Consider the following 20500-nt stretch of genomic DNA (forward strand, 5'->3'; position numbering starts at 1 on the left):
CATCCGACTTCGGCTCAGGTCATGATCTCGTGGTCCGTGAGTTCGAGCCTTGTGTCGGGTTCTGTGCTGACAGCTCAGAGCCTAGAGCCTGTTTCAGATTCTGTGTCTCCCTCTCTCTGACCCTCCCCCGTTCATGCTCTGTCTCTGTCTCAAAAATAAATAAATGTTAAAAAATAATAAAAAATAATAAAAAAATAATAATAATAAAAAAAGAAAAAAGAAAAGAAAGAAAGAAAAGAAAAGAAAGATCATAGTCAAACAGAGGCACTCAGGCAGAAAAGGAAGAAGGAGTAGTGTGCTTCCTGCCTGTTTCTTTGACAATGAAGTGCACTTCCAAGAGGAGGAAAATCATCTGTGGAACTCACCACTGAGGCAGAGAGGATGGCACAGAGGCTGGCCTGAGCACCGCTGAGTGCCGGCCTACATCTGCTGAAGGAGCACAGGAAACTCACACAATCAGCCCACACCTGGGTGCACCCCAATCCTGAGTACTCACTAGAAGTGCTCAAAGGAGGGCAGCCCCAATAGAGAAGGACCCCTGAGTACAGAGAACAGAAGAAGAGCTGTTCACCAGGGAAAAAGAAGCCTCTGAGGGCACATCATGGTTGTCTTCAGATGCCCCCAGGACAGGCAGGTGGCCAAGGGGCTGTTTAAAGCCTAAAGGGATATATTCAACCACAAGTGATTCTCTCTGGGAGTTTGAGTGGGTGAGCTTGGCCCCTTTACATTTTAACATACACACAGACTATAACATAGGGTACATTCTTACACAGCCAAGAGATACTCTATGCAACACTGCCCACATTTATTTGAGTTCAGATTCTCCCCTCATTTTTTTAAAATTCCCTTCACATCTTTCAAGATCCTATTGAGAAATGCTTTTAATAAGTAGCATGATCCAAAGATGGAATAAGTGGCATTGTGAGGCATGGCATTCTGGTTTCCCCACTTCCTACCACTTAACCTGAGTCTTACTTTCCTTGAAGATAAGGTAGAGGTGATTTTACCACATGTCTGACACTGTACAGGGCTGTCATATGAATCAAATTCAGCAAATTATGTGGAAGTGCTTTGTGACCCACAAAGCTCCATAAAAAGTACTACTCATATTATTGTATTTTTAAAAAATATTATTTGCATACTTAATGACCTTCAAACAAAAAAAGAGAAGGACCTACCATTACTACTTTCACCTGAAAACCAGCGCTTTCCTAGGATAATTTATTAAAATTCTGATAGCAGGCACATGGGGTCTGTATATTATTTTCTGCACTTTTTTCCATATTTGAAATATTTTAAAATTAAATTTTAATAAGTCTGAACAAAACTAGAAACTAAATGCCTTATAAAAGCTTGACTCTCTAGATGCACAACAGCAGAACACTAGTATTAGCATCTTTAATGTCACAAGAACTCACAGTGAACCTGCCCGCCAAGTTACTAGGTCAATATTCTGGTCAGAAAGGTGAAGCCCACCTTCAAAGTAGTGAAAAGCAGATCCTCCAGGGGAGCTGGGAGGGGGCATCCCACGTTCAGGGCTGACCTGAAACACAAAACCACCTGACATATCAGAAAACGCCAAACCTCAGGCAGTTTTGCCTCAGACAAGGTCTCTGCCAGCCCAACATTTGTACCTCAAGTCCTAGTTCACACCTCACCTCCTCCCCGAAGCCCACCTTAGCTACAGCGTTCTCTACTATATATCATATGCCTAAATTCTTTGTGCCTAGCCATATATTTTATACATCATTACTGAGATGAATTATTCTCAGCATTTGGTGTCTTTATCTTGTGCCCATGAGTCAATTATATACTTCTTAAGGGCACCAACTGTCCCCCACTCAGAATAAAGCTTGGCACCCAACTGCTAGGAAACAAATACTTCATGACTAGGAGATTAAATCACTTCTAAATTTTCAATAGTCAAAAGAAGCCTTTATTTTACAGAGATTTCCAGTGAGAACCTTTTCTCTTTTGTGAGTTTCCTTGAATAGCACGCGAGTGGGGTTTTTTTCCGAGTGAGTACTTCACAAGACCTGACCTCTTTGCCTGCCTCCCAGGAGCACAGCCCCACCTGAGAGATGCTGGACACGCTGCTGGTCTTCCTCTTCAGGGTGCCCTCCTGACACACTGTCAGCAGATTGCTGGGGAGGATGGAGCGGAAGTCATTGAAAGATCGCCTCCGCACACCTTCAAGCTCCTCAGGGACTCGGAGGGAATGAGGAGGGACTTTGGGGAACAGTTTTGACAGGAGAGACTCTTCCGTGTTGCTGTAACGCCCAAATGCTCGTGAGATTCCTATCAGGCATGGGATCGCGTATTTGCAAAGGTATTCTAGAAGACAAAGAGAGAATGTTCCAATACCAGAAAGTTCCCTGGGAGAGAGCTGTGCTGCACCAGCTTGTAACACTGGCTGACATCTCACAACCTCCCCCTACCCCCAAGTAGGGGGTCAGAACAAGTCATAACAACAGGTTAGCCTTAAGGGCTGACATTAACAACTTCAGACTACATCTCCATCACACACAGCTGCTCTTTTTGGGAGGTCTTAATCTGTTCATGGTACACTCAAATCAATAACACAGATAAGTCTTGTTATCAGGTACCTTTACTATACTTAAATCATATATTTCTTCCTCCTGGGATGATATAGGTAGCCTCATACTAGAGGCAGTCAGGCATGTTACAGGTGAGGAAACTGAGGCCCAGAAAGGGTGAGGTGACTTGTCTAAAGTCACCTGGCATTCAGGTAGCAGAGCTGTGCTCATGACCCCCATGTGACCTCTTTAACACACAACAAAGGCAAACTAATATAGGAAGGTTTCATCCATCAAGTACATAAATAGTAAAGAACAAAAAAAGAAGACTGGGAAAAGCAAGGGAAAAAAATAATCACAAACCATTAAGGAAAAAAAAAAAAGGCTTGGATCTATAATCATACCTTTTTCTTGAATCTCCAAGGCCTGGCACATTCCCAAAAGAACATGCAAAACCTGCAAAAGTGCCTCTAAAATCTGTAACAGCCAAGGAAACAGAAAAGACAAACTTATAAATAAAATCGGATAAGTACCACAAAATTCATTCAGAATTGGAAGGATCTTTAGACAATATCTTGTCCAACCCCATATGTGATACATAAAGCCCCGCATGACAGCTCTGCCAAGTGGCCAATCAGTTGACCTTCTAGAGACAGAAACTTGCCCTCCTGGGTTGGCCAAGAGCGCCTCCTAACTCTGGGCCAATGTTGTCCTCTGGGGCTTGTGACCACTGGCCTTGGAGCTACACCTTCCATATTCGAGAAACAGGTGATAGGACCCCAAATCTCTTTTCATGGCTAAATATCTCTAGTTCTTTTAATCCATTTCTTATGATTACAAGTCCTTCATGATCCTGAGTGCCAGCTTCTGATTTCACAGTAGTCCCATGTGTCAGAAACAGTCTCGAATTGTGGTGCTCAGGAAGATACATTAATATTCCAGGGATGCTGGGACTCCCCCTGAGTAATCATCAAACTCAACAGAGATTCTAGCCTTCCATATACATGACATCAGCTGTTCGGCAGCCACTTCACAATGCTGGCTCAAAGAGCTCACTGATATGTAAAATACTTAAATCTTTTTTGCACATGCTGCCAACTCTACTGATGTTGGTATTTTTCGCCTGTCACTGATGTCTACAAAAACTCAGGGGATTAGCTTTAGCTCATTATACTGGTCTCTGATTCCCAGCTTTGTATCATCTACAAATGAAACAACTTCCCTTCTGAATTTTCATTTATGGCCCTGGCTCCTTTTGCTTCAGTGTATAGGGCAGACCTAGGGAAGACTCCTGCTGGGCCAGCACCCTGTCACCCTCTGGGATGGCCCTTTAGGCAGCTTTGCAAACTTTCCAAATTGTTTTGGCCCTCAGCCCATATTCCAGATTCAGGATGTCAGGAGGAGTGTTTGTCTAAAGCCTGGATGAAGATCAACTAGACTGTATCTACCTTATTTCCCTCTACTACCAGTCTTGGAAATCCCAGACAAAGAAGAGAATAAAATTGGTCTCATACAACGTGTTCCTAATCAAGGCAAATTTCTGACATTTTGCTAATGTTAAATGATGCTGAGTAACATACAAAGACTTGAAAAGCAATGCTTTCTCCACTTTGTGTACTGAAGTTACGCCATCATCTTTAGCATTGACATTTTGATAAATGTTATTTACAGAAAAGCCCTTAATTTCTAGCCTAACTTTTGAAATAATGATACATGATTCTAGTAGATCTAGTTATCTCTTTAGCCAACTTACAAATAAAGAACGTAAACTAAGAAAAAAGAATGGAGAAGAATGTTAATGACAGAAATACTGACAATAGAATTTACACTTTGATATTAAGAGATTTTAGAAATTAAAAAACAGATACAAGGACTCAAAAAGCATAGCTAGCTGGGAATATTTAACATATAGACAAGCAACCAGGCACTCCTTGGCAGGTCCTGAGGATAGCAGCATATACATACTGATTTTTAAAACAAAAAATCTGATGAAGAAAAAGTTTAGATTATGATCGTATTCTTTGTTTAAAAAGGAGGGGAGTATGAAACGCACTTAAGTAACATTTCAACAAAATAAATTCAAACAAAAAAAAATTAGGGCACTTAAAATCTGGGTATAATTTCAACAATCTAGATCATTTCCTTCCATGAATGACTTCAATCTCCAACAGGGATTGTGAGCCATCAGGAAAGTCAGCTGCCTTGGACTTGTGCTGCCTACCTCACAGAATTATGGGGAGGGCTGGATGAAAGAAGACTCAAGTGGTCACTGGGTATTGTTAGTATATATTTAACATTTCTTAGGTGTGTTAGTACAAAATAAATCAACAGAAACAACCAAATCACTTCAAAATTTTATTTACTCTTTTCTGTTACTTTGGGACTCTCTTTGATCATACAGAAATGCACTCCAACTCACCACACACTTACCTCATCCCGAAGTGAGGGGTCCCTATAAGCCACATCAGACAGCAAAGTGACCAAGCAGAAGCTGAAACTCTCTGCAACCGGGAGGGTGGCTGGAAGGTACACAGACACGAGTCAGATCATTACCACTGAGACACTGGGCTACATGTACTGGCCACCTGATTCAGTAAGTTCCCTTTCTCACAGGATCTGCCAAGGGACCAGTTTATAGGGGTGGCTGCCCTCAGTGAGGTGAACCTGAAAAGAACAGATGTGGGCCCAACATGTTTGCTGAGAAATACCTCTAATTTCTTTTAATAGAATGCTTTGGTTCAACAAACTTAAATGTTTCTGAGCCAGTTTATAGTTTGAGATTATACAGCTCTCTCAACATAACAGACTCCATTTTTTAATTCCTGACCTAAATTTCTACCTAGGGTGAGAAACCAATCTTGATAAAGTGTAAGAAATGGTATATGAGGCTACCTGTCAAATACCAATTACCACTACTTTAAACTGAATTGTTTATATTTCTTTTCTGCTTTATTTTGACAGATGGAGAAAATCCTAATAAGAGCTTCCAAAGATTTGCTCTATTCCTAATAGGTTTTTAAGCCCATCTACTACCGAGCCCCCTCATTGGGAGGTTCTCAGGAGCATGGACTCAAGGTTGGGAAGGGATCACTGTACCTAAAAGACCAAAGCTAACCAGTACTTCTATGGTGTGCACCTTAAAAATGTCAGAATCACTGCTGTGTAGATCCAATTGCTATTAAATATTTAATCAATTTTGAGCGTTGAATTTAATCAAGGACAGAGAGCTGCCCACTGTCTTATGGATCTATTCATAGTACATGGCAGAAGACTGTTATGTGTTCACTTCCATACTTATAATTTTAAGATGCAGATCTAGGTCCTTCTCAAACTACAGTGTGATCAGGATCACCTGGAGGCTTCCTTGTCCCAGACTTCTAATTCAGCAGCTCTGATGCAAGACTGAGAATCTGCATTTCTGACAAGTTCTGACACTGAGGCTGCTGATCCAGGAATGCCACTTTGAGAACTACTGCTCTAGAGTTTAAAGGTCTAAATCATACTGCCTTCGTAAAAAATAAAAGACTGAAATGTTACCCAATAATTGGAGATTTATATATCCCTAACAATGCTTCAAATAATGCTAACACTTACATTCTAATAGGAGTCCATGTACATAGAAGCAGTATTTGTTTGGAAAGGAAAGAAAATAGAATCAACTTCTACTGGTATTCTACTTCTCCCCAAGTTAGATAACAATGGTTGACAGAGAGATGTTTGACTTTTTAGCAATGCTTTCTATCTAATCTGTAGGCCTTTAGGGTGGGAGGATGAACGAAATAGGGGAAGGGGATTAAAAGGTACAAACTTTCAGTTCTAAAACAAATAAGACATAGGGATACAATGTACCACATAAGGAATATTGTCAATAATAAGTATCAACTTGGTATGGTGACGAATGGTAGCTAGATTTATCACTGTAATCACTTTGTAATGTATATACACCTCAAATCACTGTTGTATGCCTGGAACTGATATAATATTGTATGTCAACTACATTTCAATTAAAAAAATTGTAGTCCTTTGAATTTGAGGATACATGCATAATCTGGGGTCTGTCAGTTTTAGGCATAGTATGTTACCAGAAATGATGAAACCCAAAGAATGAGAGGACTAAGCTGAGGCAGGATGTTCATGAGATCAGCCAAAGCCACCCTTAGCAGGCTAAGCCCACCCAACAAATTAGGGCCGTGCCACCAACCAAAAGAACAAGGGCTTTCTTTATAGACACCAACCCCTTGCTTTGTCTGAAGGTGGGCCGTGGGTCTCACAGAGGGAGACTATAAGAAAACTTTGGTCTCCAGGGTCGTGATCTCTAAAATGTTGGTGGTGTTCCAAACTGATTTGGGAGTCTTGGGAAATCAATGTATGGGAATATCAGTGTTACAAGTGCTTAGCACAATGCTTGGCACATAGCAGGCTTACTACCATTTTCAAAGGTGCAAAATTTAAAACTCAGCCAACAGCAACAAAATAATAAACTATTTATTATTTATAGCGAACATGGTGTTCAAATCCTGGACATCCATCTCACCCTTCCTTTTTGAGCAGCAGTGATGAAATCTGGAGAACTGGCCTCACTCCAGGAGTGAGCCTATTCATCGAAGGGTGAGAGAGACAGGTTCAGGGATGGGCAGGGGACCCAATTCTGGCAATGAGACATGAGAAAAGGTTCCCGCAGGTCTCCAAGTTCCTGTTCACTCCCAGAGTACAATACAAAGTCAGTTTTCTCAGCCTTGCCTTTGCCCCACCTTCACCATGGACTCTGGACAACAGTGAGTAAGCATAGCCCATGTTGCTGCAGGCAGGCAGCTGCCCCACAGCCAGGAGTGGAACCAGCTAGAAACACTGTACTTGATGCATTAACATGATTAAACATTTGATCTTTACAGACTGTGAGCATACATGTTCTTCCCTGAATTCAGGGAAAATGTTATACAAAATTACCTCTGCCTTTCCGAGCTGTGCTTTCTTCTACCCAATACACTTTCGGAAGACCTTTAAGCAGTCGGAGAAGGTAAGGAACCACGGAATCTTTATGCTTAAAAAAAAAAAAAACACACATTTAATACAAATGTGTGGCTGGTAGCTTTTTAGTACTAAGCCTAAAGCAAAGCATACACATCCAAATCATCTCAAATATTGATGGTCCCATGGCATTGCACCCTTCCTATTTCCATGTGGTGGCAGCAGGGGGCATCCGAGGTCATCCCATAAGCCTGCACTAGGTGCCTAAGGGAAGGGCTACAACCTGCTCTTCTGCTCTGAATGTCCAGCCTGGTTCTGGCCTCCTCTGGACACTGGGCCCCTACGAGGGCCTCTCCAGAAGGTATGTGTGAGCACACACTCTCAAAACTGCCTCAGTAAGAGTATTCAGAAAGCCCCCAAGCCTTTCAGTGGGCCCCAGGATCAGATTCTCTGGACTGAGGGAAGCTCACAGCCAGAAGCTTTTAAACTTGGTGATACTTCTGTTATTCATGGCCTTTGTCCCCTTTTCTTTTTTTTTCTTAATTTTCTGCTTCATGTTTCCTTTTGCTTCTATCTGAGCATTAGACTTAATAGCCATCGTTAGCCAATACAAAAACTACTTTCTTCTAGTTTCCAAACTAGCCAGTCAACATGTAACTTCACAATCTTCCATGACTGGCTCTTTTGGCTGTTTCCCTACTTATAACGGCTCCAGTTAAGGATTAGGTAAGTGTGCTCCTGAGAAGAGGAATACCATTTGGTTCTGAAATACTGATAAACACATGTGGTGATATTGAAAACATGACTCCACGGGGTTCCTGGGTGGCTCAATTAGTTAAGCATCTGACTTCAGCTTAGGTCATGATCTCACAATTCTTGGGTTCAAGCCCCACATCGAGCTTGCTGCTGTCAGCATGGCGCCTGCTTCGGATCCTCTTTTTCCCTCTCTCTCTGCCCATTCTCTGCTCATACTCTTTCTCTCTCAAAAAAAAAAAAAAAAAAAAAAAAAAAGAAAATAGAAAAAAGAAAAAGAAATGAAAACATGACTCCAAATTCTGTGACACTCCAACTGAAAGGTGGAGTCAAATTCACTTCCTCTAGAAAATGGGCTGCCTTAGTGACTTGCTTCTGGTGTTTTTAGAAAGTACAGCTGATCCTCGAACAACAAGGGTTTGAAGTACACGGGTCCACTTATATATGGCTTTTTTACAGTATTGTAAATGTATTTTCTCTTCCTTATGGTTTTCTTAATAACATTTTCTTTTCTCTAGTTTATTGTTTTCAGTAAGGCTTCTGGTCAATAGTAGGCTATTAATAGTTAAATTTTGGGAGAATCAAAATTATATGTGGATTTTTCAATGGCACAGGGGGTCAGTGCCCCTAAACCCTACATTATTCAAGGGTCAGCTGTGGTATAAATGAGACTGACTTCCTAGGTTACGTTAAAAAAGCAGTGCAGCATCCATCTGCCTTTCTTTCAGGACACATGCCCTTGGGACGCAGACATTAAGTTGTGACAGACAGACAGGGGCGCCTGGGTGGCTCAGTCGGTTGAGCATCTGACTTCGGCTCAGGTCATGATCTCGCAGTTTGTGGTTTCGAGCCCCACATCGGGCTCTGTGCTACCAGCTCAGAGCCTGCAGCCTACTTCAGATTCTGTGTCTCCCTCTCTTGCTGCCCTTCCCCTACTCGCACTCTGTCTCTCTCTCAAAAATAAATAAACGTTAAACATTTAAAAAAAAAATTTTAAAAAGGGGCGCCTGGTGGCTCAGTTGGTTGAGCACCCAACTTCAGCTCAGGTAGTGATCTGGGTTCATGAGTTCAAGTCCTACGTCAGGCTCTGTGCTGACAGAGCCTGGAGCTTGGTTTGGATTCTGTGTCTCCCTCTTTCTCTGCCTCTCTGCTGCTCACACACACACTCTCTCTCTCAAAAATAAATTAAAAAAAAAAGTGATATAGCCCAGGCCACACGGAAAGGTCATGTACATAGGGGTGCCCTGACTAAGAGCCCCAGCTTAGGTCCCAGCAACAGCCAGGATCCACGCCCACACATGTGCATGAACGAGTCTTCTCAGGTGATTCCAGCCTCTAGCTTTCAAGCCCACCATGTGACACTGAATGGAGCAGAGACAAATGACTCTTCTGAGCTCTAATTAAATTGCAGATTCATGAGAAAAAAATAAATAAACAAATCTGTTGTATTAAGCCACCAAGTTTTGGGGTAGTTTGTTACACCATAATAAATAACCATGACAAATAGAGAACTTTCTTTTCCAAATGCAAAACTTTTCCTCTGAATCACATAAAGGAGTTGGTTACATCTGTCCAGGATCCCAGTGTACTAATAAGCACAAAACTCTGAAGGATGTGCACGGCCAGGCTCCCTGCAGAGGAAGTGACCCCAGGTGTTCTCCCCTGTATAACCTGTTATGGCTTTTGTAGCATGTGGTAGTAAACTACTTCTTTTCATTTAAAAAAAAAAATTTTTTTTAATGTTCATTTATTCTTGAGAGAGACAGAGACAGAATGCAAGTAGGTTAGGGGCAGAGAGAGAGGGAGACACAGAATCCAAAACAGGCTCCAGGCTCCGAGCTGTCAGCACAGAGTCCAACGCAGGGCTCGAACTCATAAGCAGTGAGATCATGACCTCAGCCGAAGTTGGACGCTCAACCGACTGAGCCACCCAGGCACCCTGGTAGTAAACTACATCTGCTACTATGGCCACAGCAGCTGCCAGGGTGGCCCACTGACTAGACGTGGAGGCCAGTAGCACAGTCCATCCTGGATGGAGGCAGGGAATATCAACACCAGGTGAACCAAGAGAAAGCTGGTTACTAGGGCTCAGAGGGATGGCAAAGAGTGCCGGGCTCCTTTCCTAGTGTCCATGAGGCCAACGGGATTCCTGGAAACACTGGCAGACTGTATGGCTCAAGGGACATCAGCTGCCACCCCAAGTCCTGCCAATCCTTACCAGGAACCCAAATTACACCAAAGGTAATTTGTATTCATCTCTTCTATGCCACCCTAAAAAGCCTACTACAAGTATTAGGGTCAATCTATTAAGGTCAATCTTTAGGTCAGTCTATTAAGTAAAGTTTGCCAAAGGTATTTTCAATTAATACACATTTGAACAGCAGTTTCTCATACAAATTATTTTTAAAATCATTTTCCTTGTTTATACTTAAATTTAAATAAATTTAATTTAATTTAAATAGGACTTTGCAAATAGAAAAGTAGAAATGATTTTTTCTTTTCACACTTATAAATAAATAGAAAGAATAATTAAAATGCAGTTTATGTGCATCTAATTTTGGTTTTTCATGGGGCCCTGATCAAATAACCTATTTAATTTTTTAAATATTACTCTAAAATTAAAATGCTTATTTTTTTACAAATGTATAACTATTCTGTCAAAAATATTAATCCTTGCTGAAGTAGAATTCCAGAACACATAAGCGTTTTTAGATAAATAAAAATTCAAATATCAGACATCATTTTTTTCCTAGCACAGCATGATTAAACATGGAATTAAAAGTGATTCTTGATAATGATAACAATAAATAAATAAAAGAGTCTGTATTCAGTGATTAATCATTTGCTTTAATTAGCTTTGGGAAGTACTAAAAAAACAAAAAACAAAAAAAATGGCCACATCATTTTCTATTGGAGCCACAACACTGATTTTTAAATTACCTCTAAAGGACACAGTAACATGTACTCTAAAAGTTATATCTATCACAGTTCTTTTTTTTTAAGATTTTTTTTTTAATTTTTAAGTAATTTCTATACCTAATGTGGGGCTCGAACTTACAACCCCAAGATCAAGAATCACATGCTTGACCAACGTAGCCAGCCAGGCGTACCTATACCTATCACAGTTCTGAAAAAGATGGTATTATGTCAAAATTATCTCAAAGAACCCTATCTTTTCACAAGGAAAAAAAATGGTTACTCTGAGTTTGACCGATAAATGTTTGACCTTAGATTAAAAATCAAGTCTACCCTGGAAGGCACACAATTATCTCACAAGCATTTTAACTAACTTTCTGGCAAAACACAACAATCAAAATCCATATACGTATATATATATATGTATATATGTATATATATATATATATATATATACATACATATATATATATACACATATATGTGTGTGTGTATATATATATATATATAAACTTAATATATTCACACAATTCAAAAAACAAAATTTCCTAAGACTGTATACATTAACTAAATTAATTAAATCACACACCTCAACCTGTTCCACCTACTCTGCCTCACTATCACTAACCACCTTTATTAGGTTTGTATGCATTCTTCTAGTACTGCTTCAGGTAAATATAACCAGGTACAAATTTAAATTCTAATTACATTCCCCCTTTTACAGAAACACTTTTAATGTAGTAAAGACGTACCTGAAGATCAGATTCAACGAGAAAAATGCCCAATGCAATCACTGCATCTCTCCGTCGTTCATCCAATTGGAAGATCCCATGGAAATCTACTGGGCACATACAAAGCAGCTTTTGGACCTAGAAAATGAGACCACCACCAACAACAACCAAAAACCCATAGATTAAAAAAAATATAAACCCACATTCAGAATATAAGATATAAACAACAGCATAAACACCAATGAGTCTATATAACCAGTAAGTCATTCTTTTCCAATTCAAAGGTCATAAAAAGATCATTTCCAGCTTCTGAAATGATCACGCACATGCTCCCAAAACATATATGCACTGAGAAGCTTGGACCAAGGGTTAAAATGATGTACACACAGAGGAAGTAAAGCACAAGAGCCAATGTCTGCATTTCAGAGTCAGAATAATCACAGATCTCCACTACTCAGTGGTACTCAAAAGCACTTTACCCAAACCTACCTACAGTCGCAATGCCTCCCATACTGTTCATTAAAAGATTAAATGTGGGGGAGGGGGGAGATGAAATGTGGGTAAAGCACTTAGGACAGTGCATAACACATACTATGCAATTAATAAACAATATCTGTTGTTACTGGATATGCCATAAGAGTGGCTAGCAGAAGCAGATAGGCAGTAAATCAGCAATTTATTGAATATATGGAAAACTTAGAATTATTTTCAAAACAGTAAATACCTGACATAAAGGAACTAAAAATCTGGATTTGTTATGAATAGGAAAATAGGTGATGCCTATTCACCTTGAAAATCCCTGCCATAAGAACGCTTGAGCAGAGCATTCAGACACATCAGGAGGCCTCAACTTTGCTGTTTTGTTATGGAACCAATGAGAAGTCATTCACTGACATTCATACAGTTTCTTGGGATATTCTAACGGCAAAGGAGATCAAGTGCAACGCTTGAGATTTGCTTTGAAAATTATCAATTATCATTGCAAGTTAAAAAAAGAAAGCATAGGGGCGCCTGGGTGGCTTGGTTGGTTGGGCGTCCGACTTCGGCTCAGGTCATGATCTCACGATCTGTGAGTTTGAGCCCCGTGTCGGGCTCTGTGCTGACAGCTCAGAGCCTGGAGCCTGTTTCAGATTCTGTGTCTCCCTCTCTCTCTGCCCCTCCCCTGTTCATGCTCTGTCTCTCTCTGTCTCAAAAATAAATAAACGTTAAAAAAAATTTTTTTAATTAAAAAAAAAAAAAGAAAGCATATTTTAAAAGGGCAAATACACAAGCCAGAAAGAGAAGCACCTTCTAACCTGAAGAGAAGTAACGTTCTTTGTCTTAGTAATCTTTCTCTTAGGAATGATTGTAAAGAAATAATTAGAGATCTAAAGCATTCTGGCAGAGGCTGCTGGAGAGACAATACAATGGGAAAGAGAAAGCAGGGATGCCCAGAAGTCCAAGTTCAGGTAGAGACTGGGAGCCTGGCTTGTACTCTAATAGCAATGCAAAGCCAAAGCCAAGGAGACAGTCTCACAACTTCTTTAACTCCAACATCTTAATATCAGTGAATCAACTATTTGTTTTTTAAATATTTTATTTTTAAGTAATCTGTGGGGCTCAAACTTACAACCCCGAGATCAAGAGTTGCACACTCCACCGACTGAACCAGCCAGGTACCCTAAAATAACTCCTATTTAACTACAACTCCCCCTCCCCGCCCCAGTAACTACAATTTCCCCAGGAGTCTCAAACCAAGTAGGAAAGTTTCAGCCCTGACAAAGACACCTGTGACTGCACACAGGCACGGCAAACACTGAAGCAGGTACCACGTGAAACGAGACCCAGGAATATAAAGTTTAATCTCACAAAATGGTCTTGAAAATATTTCACAGCTCTGTGTAAATAAAAATCAAACTTATTAAATTACTTCATTAACAACAACAACAACAACAAAAATCACACGAAAAATGGAAGGTGAGCTTTTCTTTTCATTGAGCATAATTTCTCTAAAGACATCCAGAATACATGATGCAAGTTCAACTACTTCACTGAGATGATGCTCACTTGGATTTCAGACCTGAAGACCTCTCACAACTCCCAAATGTAAGCAGAATTAGAGATGGAGAGCTGAAAGAAGTTGCACACTCATCTGCCAAGTCTCCCCTTTCAGGCAGATCATGTGTAATCCTATCTTTGTTTAATAGGTTAGGCAACTAGGCCCAGACAGGTTAAGTACAATCTTAGACAATAGGCTCTTAACTAGATCCTCTCTGACTTTTGTCTCTCCCTACTCCAATATAACTACTCCCAGCTCATGCACCTTCAACAGCTTCCCACCCCAGTGAACACTCAATGCACACTCCCAACCTGGCAATGAAGGTCCTTCCCAATTTGCCCCAAACACCCGGGCCCTGAATACCGAGCTCACTTCTCCCTACCTGGCCTTTCCATGGTTTTCACCCATCTGCAACATTTCATTCAACCTGCCTTATCTCCCCTATAAAAATTCTATCCATCCTTCCAAGATCCTGTCTCCCATTTCTCAAAGCTTTCTCAGACCCCAGTAATGTGCTAAGATCTTTCCCATCACACCTCTCAATACCCCACCAAGAATAACGTAATTTTCTTGACATAATTATCTTTTTAAAAGTCTTATTTCAGAGTTACTTGTATACTTATCTTCCATTCACTGCAGACAGGACTGTGTTCGCCTCATCACTGCCCCCCACATCACTGTATCCAATGCATCCTACACGTTCCAGAAACTTAACAACTATTTAGTGGAATTAAAGGGGCTGAAGTCACAGGGATTTAATGAGATAGGAAGGAAAGTAAAAAGAAAGAGGACCACTGGAACCCAGCCATCCTACTGTAGGGCTTAACTATGTGGTGTCATTTGTCATATAACCAGTACTGGGCACAGTGCTGGCATGCAATTGGCACTGAACAAATATTTGCTGCATCATTAAATGAACGGGGGGATGGATGGAAGAATAATCAGGTTAAGTCATGTATAATATGTAGTCACACTCTCACAATCTTTACAATCCAGCCAGAGTTATACAACCAATAAAAAGGCCACAACTAGTGAATAATGCAGGTCAGAAACTAAATGATGAGGGCCCCTAAAAGCCTGGCACCAGGTCTAGGCTCTGATGCAAAATGCTCTTGGACACTGGGACTCTTGTAGGGGGAAAAAAAGTGAGGACTTGAACCCGGGTCCTACAGAAGTCATCACATATCAGACAAGGGAAAATCAGTTCTGCTGGGTACCGGTCTCCAAATACTAATAGTCAATAGTTATTGAACATTGATCACATGTGAGGTGCTGGTTTGTATTTATCTAATCCTCACAATAGTGCACTATTTATTATCTTCATTCTATGGATGAAGAAACTGAGACACAGAGAGGTCAAAGTTCTAATGCAGAATAAAGCATTAATGCTGCAATTTAAAAGAATGAAAAGAGGGGTGCCTGGGTGGCTCTGTTGGTTAAGTGTCCGACTTCGGCTCAAGTCATGACCTCACAGTTCATGTGTTTGAGCTGTGCTGACAGCTCAGAGCCTGGAGCCTGCTTCGGATTCTGTATCTCCCTCCCTCTCTGCCCCTCCCCTGCTTGCAGTCTGTCTGTCTCTCTCTCAAAAATAAACATTAAATTTTTTCTTAATTTAAAAAATGAAAAGAAAAAACACTGATTTTCTTTCAGAATTTTACAATCAACTAAAAAGTTGGTTGTTTTTAGGGGGTAAAGGGGAGTAGATCCTGCATTATTAAAGGTTGTTAAGCTCAAAATCTGACAGTGGTGGCCATTTACAAAAAGGATCCAAAGGGGCTCTGGGCAACACTTTGAGGAAGTTGATAAGTCAATGGACGACCAGGAGGCAACAAAGGTAACTCACTTAGACTTTGCTAAGAACTCTTGACAATACTTTAACCGAAGGCTATTAAAGGAGAAAGACCACAAGGTGAATTTAGACTGCCAAGGTAAAGAAATGCCAAACCAAGGAGAAAACAAGGTGCCCCCACAAGTCTGAACCACTGGGCAGAGAGAACTGCAGATGAAAAGTCAAAACATAACAGTGGGTGTAGGTAAAATATTTAGGTCAAAATAAACCTACCAATAATAGCATTACATGTTGGATAATTAATGAGTTTTTAAAAGAATACAACTTTTGTTATCTGAAACCTCTGGGAATAGTCTTTATAGAGAAACAAAATTCCCTGAGAACAAGAGATTAAGCTTTAAGTATTAGTGGCAGTGTTTCGTTAAATCTGTTTTTTGTGTTTTTTTTTTAATTTTTTTTTAAACGTTTATTTATTTTTGAGATAGGGAGAGACAGAGCATGAACGGGGGAGGGTCAGAGAGAGAGGGAGACACAGAATCTGAAACAGGCTCCAGGCTCTGAGCAGTCAGCACAGAGCCCGACGCAGGGCTCGAACTCCCGGACCGCAAGATCGTGACCTGAGCCGAAGTCGGACGCTTAACTGACTGAGCCACCCAGGTGCCCCGGTTAAATCTGTTTTTTAAAAATCCCCCCCCCCTTTTTTAGTTTATTTTATTGGAGGAGGAGGGGCAGAGAGAGAGGGAGAGAGAATCTCAAGCAGGCTCCGTGCATGATCCCACAAATCACAAAATCATGACCTGAACCGAGATCAAGAATCAGATGCTTATTTGACTGAGCCACCCAGGTGACCTGTTAAATCCGGGTGTTTTTTTTTAAGTTTATTTATTTATTTTGAAAGAGAGAGAAAGAAAGCAAGCACGAGCAGGGGAGGGGTAGAGAGAGAGGAAGGGAGAGAATCCCAAGCAGGCTCTGTACTGTCAGCACAGAGCCCAATGCAGGGCTCCGACCCATGAACTGCAAGATCATGACCTGAGCCAAAATCAAAAGCCAGACACTTAACTGACTGAGACACTCAGGCACACCTAAATCTGATTTTTAGTTGTCTTTCTCAAATGCACTATCCCCATCTATGGAGAACACTGAACATAAGCTAACATTTCCTAAGTGACTGAGAGCTATCATGATAACAGTGATTATAACAAGATTCACATGGGGCTGCAGATGCATGTGGAACAGCACCTGCTCCTACAAGCAGTCCTGGATGAGGGTTTCATTAAAGATGTTCTGTTGGCTGTGATCAATTAACATGGCTTTCTACAACATCCAACACAAGTAGAACTCCATGAGCCTTTACACACAACGAATGAGTCTCCGTTTCTTGAGCCCAGCTCATGTGCTTGGCAGAGTACAGCACATACAAATGCATGTCTCTGATTCCTGACACATCGTTTCACCAGGCAATGATCAGGGGAGCTGTACGGAGTTGTGATTTTCATTCCAACTCTAGCACTTCTTATCTAAGTGACCCAAGGTAACTGACAAAACCTATCTGAACATTTTGACTTTGTATTTCCTTCTGTAAAAGGTGGACAAAACAGCAAGTGTGTGTATATATATAAATCCACAGAATCTTGCTAATGTCTTAAAATTATGCCAAGGGACGCCTGGGTGGCTTAGTCAGTTGAGCGTCCGACTTTGGCTCAGGTCATGATCTCACAGCTCATGAATTCGAGCCCTGTCTCGGGCTCTGTGCTGACAGGTTGGAGCCTGGAGCCTGGTTTGGATTCTGTGTCTCCCTCTCTCTCTGCCCCTAACCCACTCGCATCCTATCTCTGTCTCTCTCAAAAATAAATAAACATTAAAAAAATAAAATAAAATAAAATAAAATAATAAAACTATGCCAATATTGATTAAGTCTTCTCCCCCAAGTCTCAGTTTTCTCTAATGTAAAAGGATGACCAGATAGTTTTTTTGCAATGTCTGCTCTAGCAATAAAATCTTGTGATCCAAGAACTTCTGCCTGTAGCCATGAGAGATTAATAGGATCTGGATTTACCTTCCTGCCATAAAACAACTAGGAAAATGGACAAATACATGAAACCACTGATTTCATACACTGGACAAGGAGCACAGGACTATAATACCTGAGAGACAGAGGAAACAAAGTGAGCCCTATGACTGCCTGGTTTTCTGCCAAAAGACATATCTCAGACCACGGAACAGGAAAGGACATCCCAGTCATGCAGGTCTAAGTGGAGGAGATAGAAGTAAGAATACAGGAAGTCTAAAGCAGGTGGAAATTCTGAAGAGGAGAGAGCTAAACAAAAAAATCTCCAGAAATCATAGCAAGAGTTCCCTTGAATTTTTGATGAATACTAACACACACTAGTATAGGTGATATTCCAAGAAGTTGGAAAAGAACAACCAGGGAACTGCGTACTGAATAGTTCTCAGAGTTCATATATAGCTGAGAAGAGTCTGAGTTACTCCCAGCCAGAGTGGAAAGCCCTCAAAGCATTCAGTAGAAACCTCAAAAGGGCCATACCTTAGCAGTGGAGTTAAACTATCCCTGTAGCAAAAGCTAATATAGACCTGCCCTAGCAAAGTTTTAAATTAGCTTTGTAAAATTAGCTTTGTAGCTTTCCTGTTTCTGTGGTCTGAGATATGTCTTTTGGCAGAAAACCAGGCAGTCATAGGGCTCACTTTGTTTCTTCCGTCTCTCAGGTATTATAGTCCTGTGTTCCTTGTCAGTGTATGAAATCAGTGGTTTTATATATTTGTCCATTTTCCTAGTTGTTTTATGGCAGGAAGGTAAATCCAGATCATTATTCGCTCAGAAAAAGCATCTGAAAAAATTCCACACTTCTTCATGATAAAAACACTCAACAAACTAGAAATAGAACTTCCTCAACTTGAAAAAGGGCATCTATAAAACACTCACAGCTAACATCATATTTAATGGTAAAAGGCTGAACGTTGCCCCTGAACAGGAACAAAATAAAGATGTCCACTCTCACCACTTCTATCCAGTATTGTCCTGGGGGTTCTAGCCAGGACAATTAGATACGAAAATGAAATAAAAGGCATTCAGATTGTAAAAAAAAAAAAAAAAAAGTAAAACTATATTTGCAGATGACATAATCTTATATAAAGAAAAAACTAAAAACATATTAAAACTAAAAAACAAGTGCAGCAAGGTTGCAGGATACAAGATCAACATACAAAAATCAATTGCAATTAGAGTTTCAGTTTTACAAGATGAAAGAGTTCTGAAGGTGGATGGTGGTGATGGTAGTAAAACATTATGAATGTATTCACAAAAACCATTTACTTTTGCTTCCTGGCACTTGTTAGCGTTTTCAATTGTACTTGTAATTTTTTGTTTAATGCTTGTCTATCTCCATGCCAAACTCCATGACAGAAAAACAATGTCTACTCATTCAATCCCTCTAATAGGTCCCTTCAAGGCCTGGCACACAGCAGGCACTCAAAGACTGAATGAATGAATGAACAAACGAACGAATAAACAAATGTCACCATCGTTTGTTTTTATAACAGTACATATAGCCTTGGCTGGCCTAAATCTAGGCTTCCAGACCAGCTTTACACACAGAAGTATTCAGGAAAAGAGAACAGCTTCAGCAGCAAAGATAGAGCCTCTCAGAACTAAGTGAATAAATGCAAGTGAGATCTGAGGATTTTTGCCTCAACCATGTATTTTATCACATAAACATAAATAGTGTTCTGACTGGCTTGGCAATGTTCACAAAAGGCCTTTTCCCAAAATTCCAAGATACATGAAAGAAGCAAATACAAAAACAAATAAATATATAAATAATGAGGACAATGAAGTGCACAGATAAATTTCAGCAATTTAAATCAAAGATAGGAATAGCTGCTGGTGGAAAGGACTGAAGGCAACCACATCCCCCACTAGGTACAAACTGCAAACACAGCAGAAAAGAAAATCTGCAGTAAGGAGTAAGAAATAGAATATTCTTGCTCTCTTGGGGAGTAAACAACTAGTTACATGTCAATTCCAAGACTCCCTAAGGGCATCAATATAAACAATATGGTCATAATAATCTTCTTAATGCACATTATTCTTGGCCCTGAAATATTGAAGGGCTCTTCCCTGTCTCATCAATTCAATACAAACTCTTGAGTCTGGGACTACATATGAAGCCATCTGCTTTCTTCTCCACTTACATTTCCATTCTCTAAATATACTATATTTCTGGGGCACTGGGTGTCTCAGTTGATTAAGCATGCGACTTCAGCTCAGGTCACAATCTCACAGTTTGTGGGTTCAAGCCCCACATCAGGATCTCTGCTATCAGTGTAGAGCCTGCTTCAGATCCTCTGTCCCCTACTCTCTCTCTCTGCCCCTCCCCTGCTCTTACGCCCGCTCTTTCTCTCAAAAATAAACATTTAACATAAACATTTTAGGGGCGCCTGGGTAGCTCAGTCGGTTAAGCGTCCAACTTCGGCTCAGGTCACCATCTCGCGGATCTGTGAGTTTGAGCCCCGCATCGGGATCTGTGCTGACAGCTCAGAGCCTGGAGCCTGCTTTGGATTCTGCGTCTCCCTCTCTCTCTGCCCCTCCCCCACTCATGCTCTGTCTCTCTGTCAAAAATAAAATAAACATTAAAAAAATTTTTAAATAAACATTTTAAAAAACTAAAAAAAAATACTCTATTTCTTTTTTTTTTTTTTAACGTTTATTTATTATTGAGACACAGAAAGACACAGAGCATAAGGAGGGGAA

At 40.5% G+C, this 20500-nt stretch overlaps 1 protein-coding gene across 1 annotated transcript in view; it reads right to left on the reverse strand.

Annotated features, from left to right (window-relative positions):
- Positions 1-20500, reverse strand: part of PI4KA (phosphatidylinositol 4-kinase alpha) — a 113497-nt gene that overhangs the window by 85701 nt on the left and 7296 nt on the right. Inside the window, exons 2-7 of the mRNA XM_049619722.1 lie at positions 11927-12043; positions 7485-7578; positions 4968-5056; positions 2942-3014; positions 2075-2334; positions 1477-1543 (exon numbers count right to left, since the gene is read on the reverse strand). Coding sequence (XP_049475679.1) covers positions 1477-1543; positions 2075-2334; positions 2942-3014; positions 4968-5056; positions 7485-7578; positions 11927-12043 — 700 coding nt within the window. The remainder of the gene's footprint in view (positions 1-1476; positions 1544-2074; positions 2335-2941; positions 3015-4967; positions 5057-7484; positions 7579-11926; positions 12044-20500) is intronic.

Source organism: Panthera uncia, assembly GCF_023721935.1.
Source record: "Panthera uncia isolate 11264 chromosome D3 unlocalized genomic scaffold, Puncia_PCG_1.0 HiC_scaffold_8, whole genome shotgun sequence".
NCBI lineage: Eukaryota > Metazoa > Chordata > Mammalia > Carnivora > Felidae > Panthera > Panthera uncia.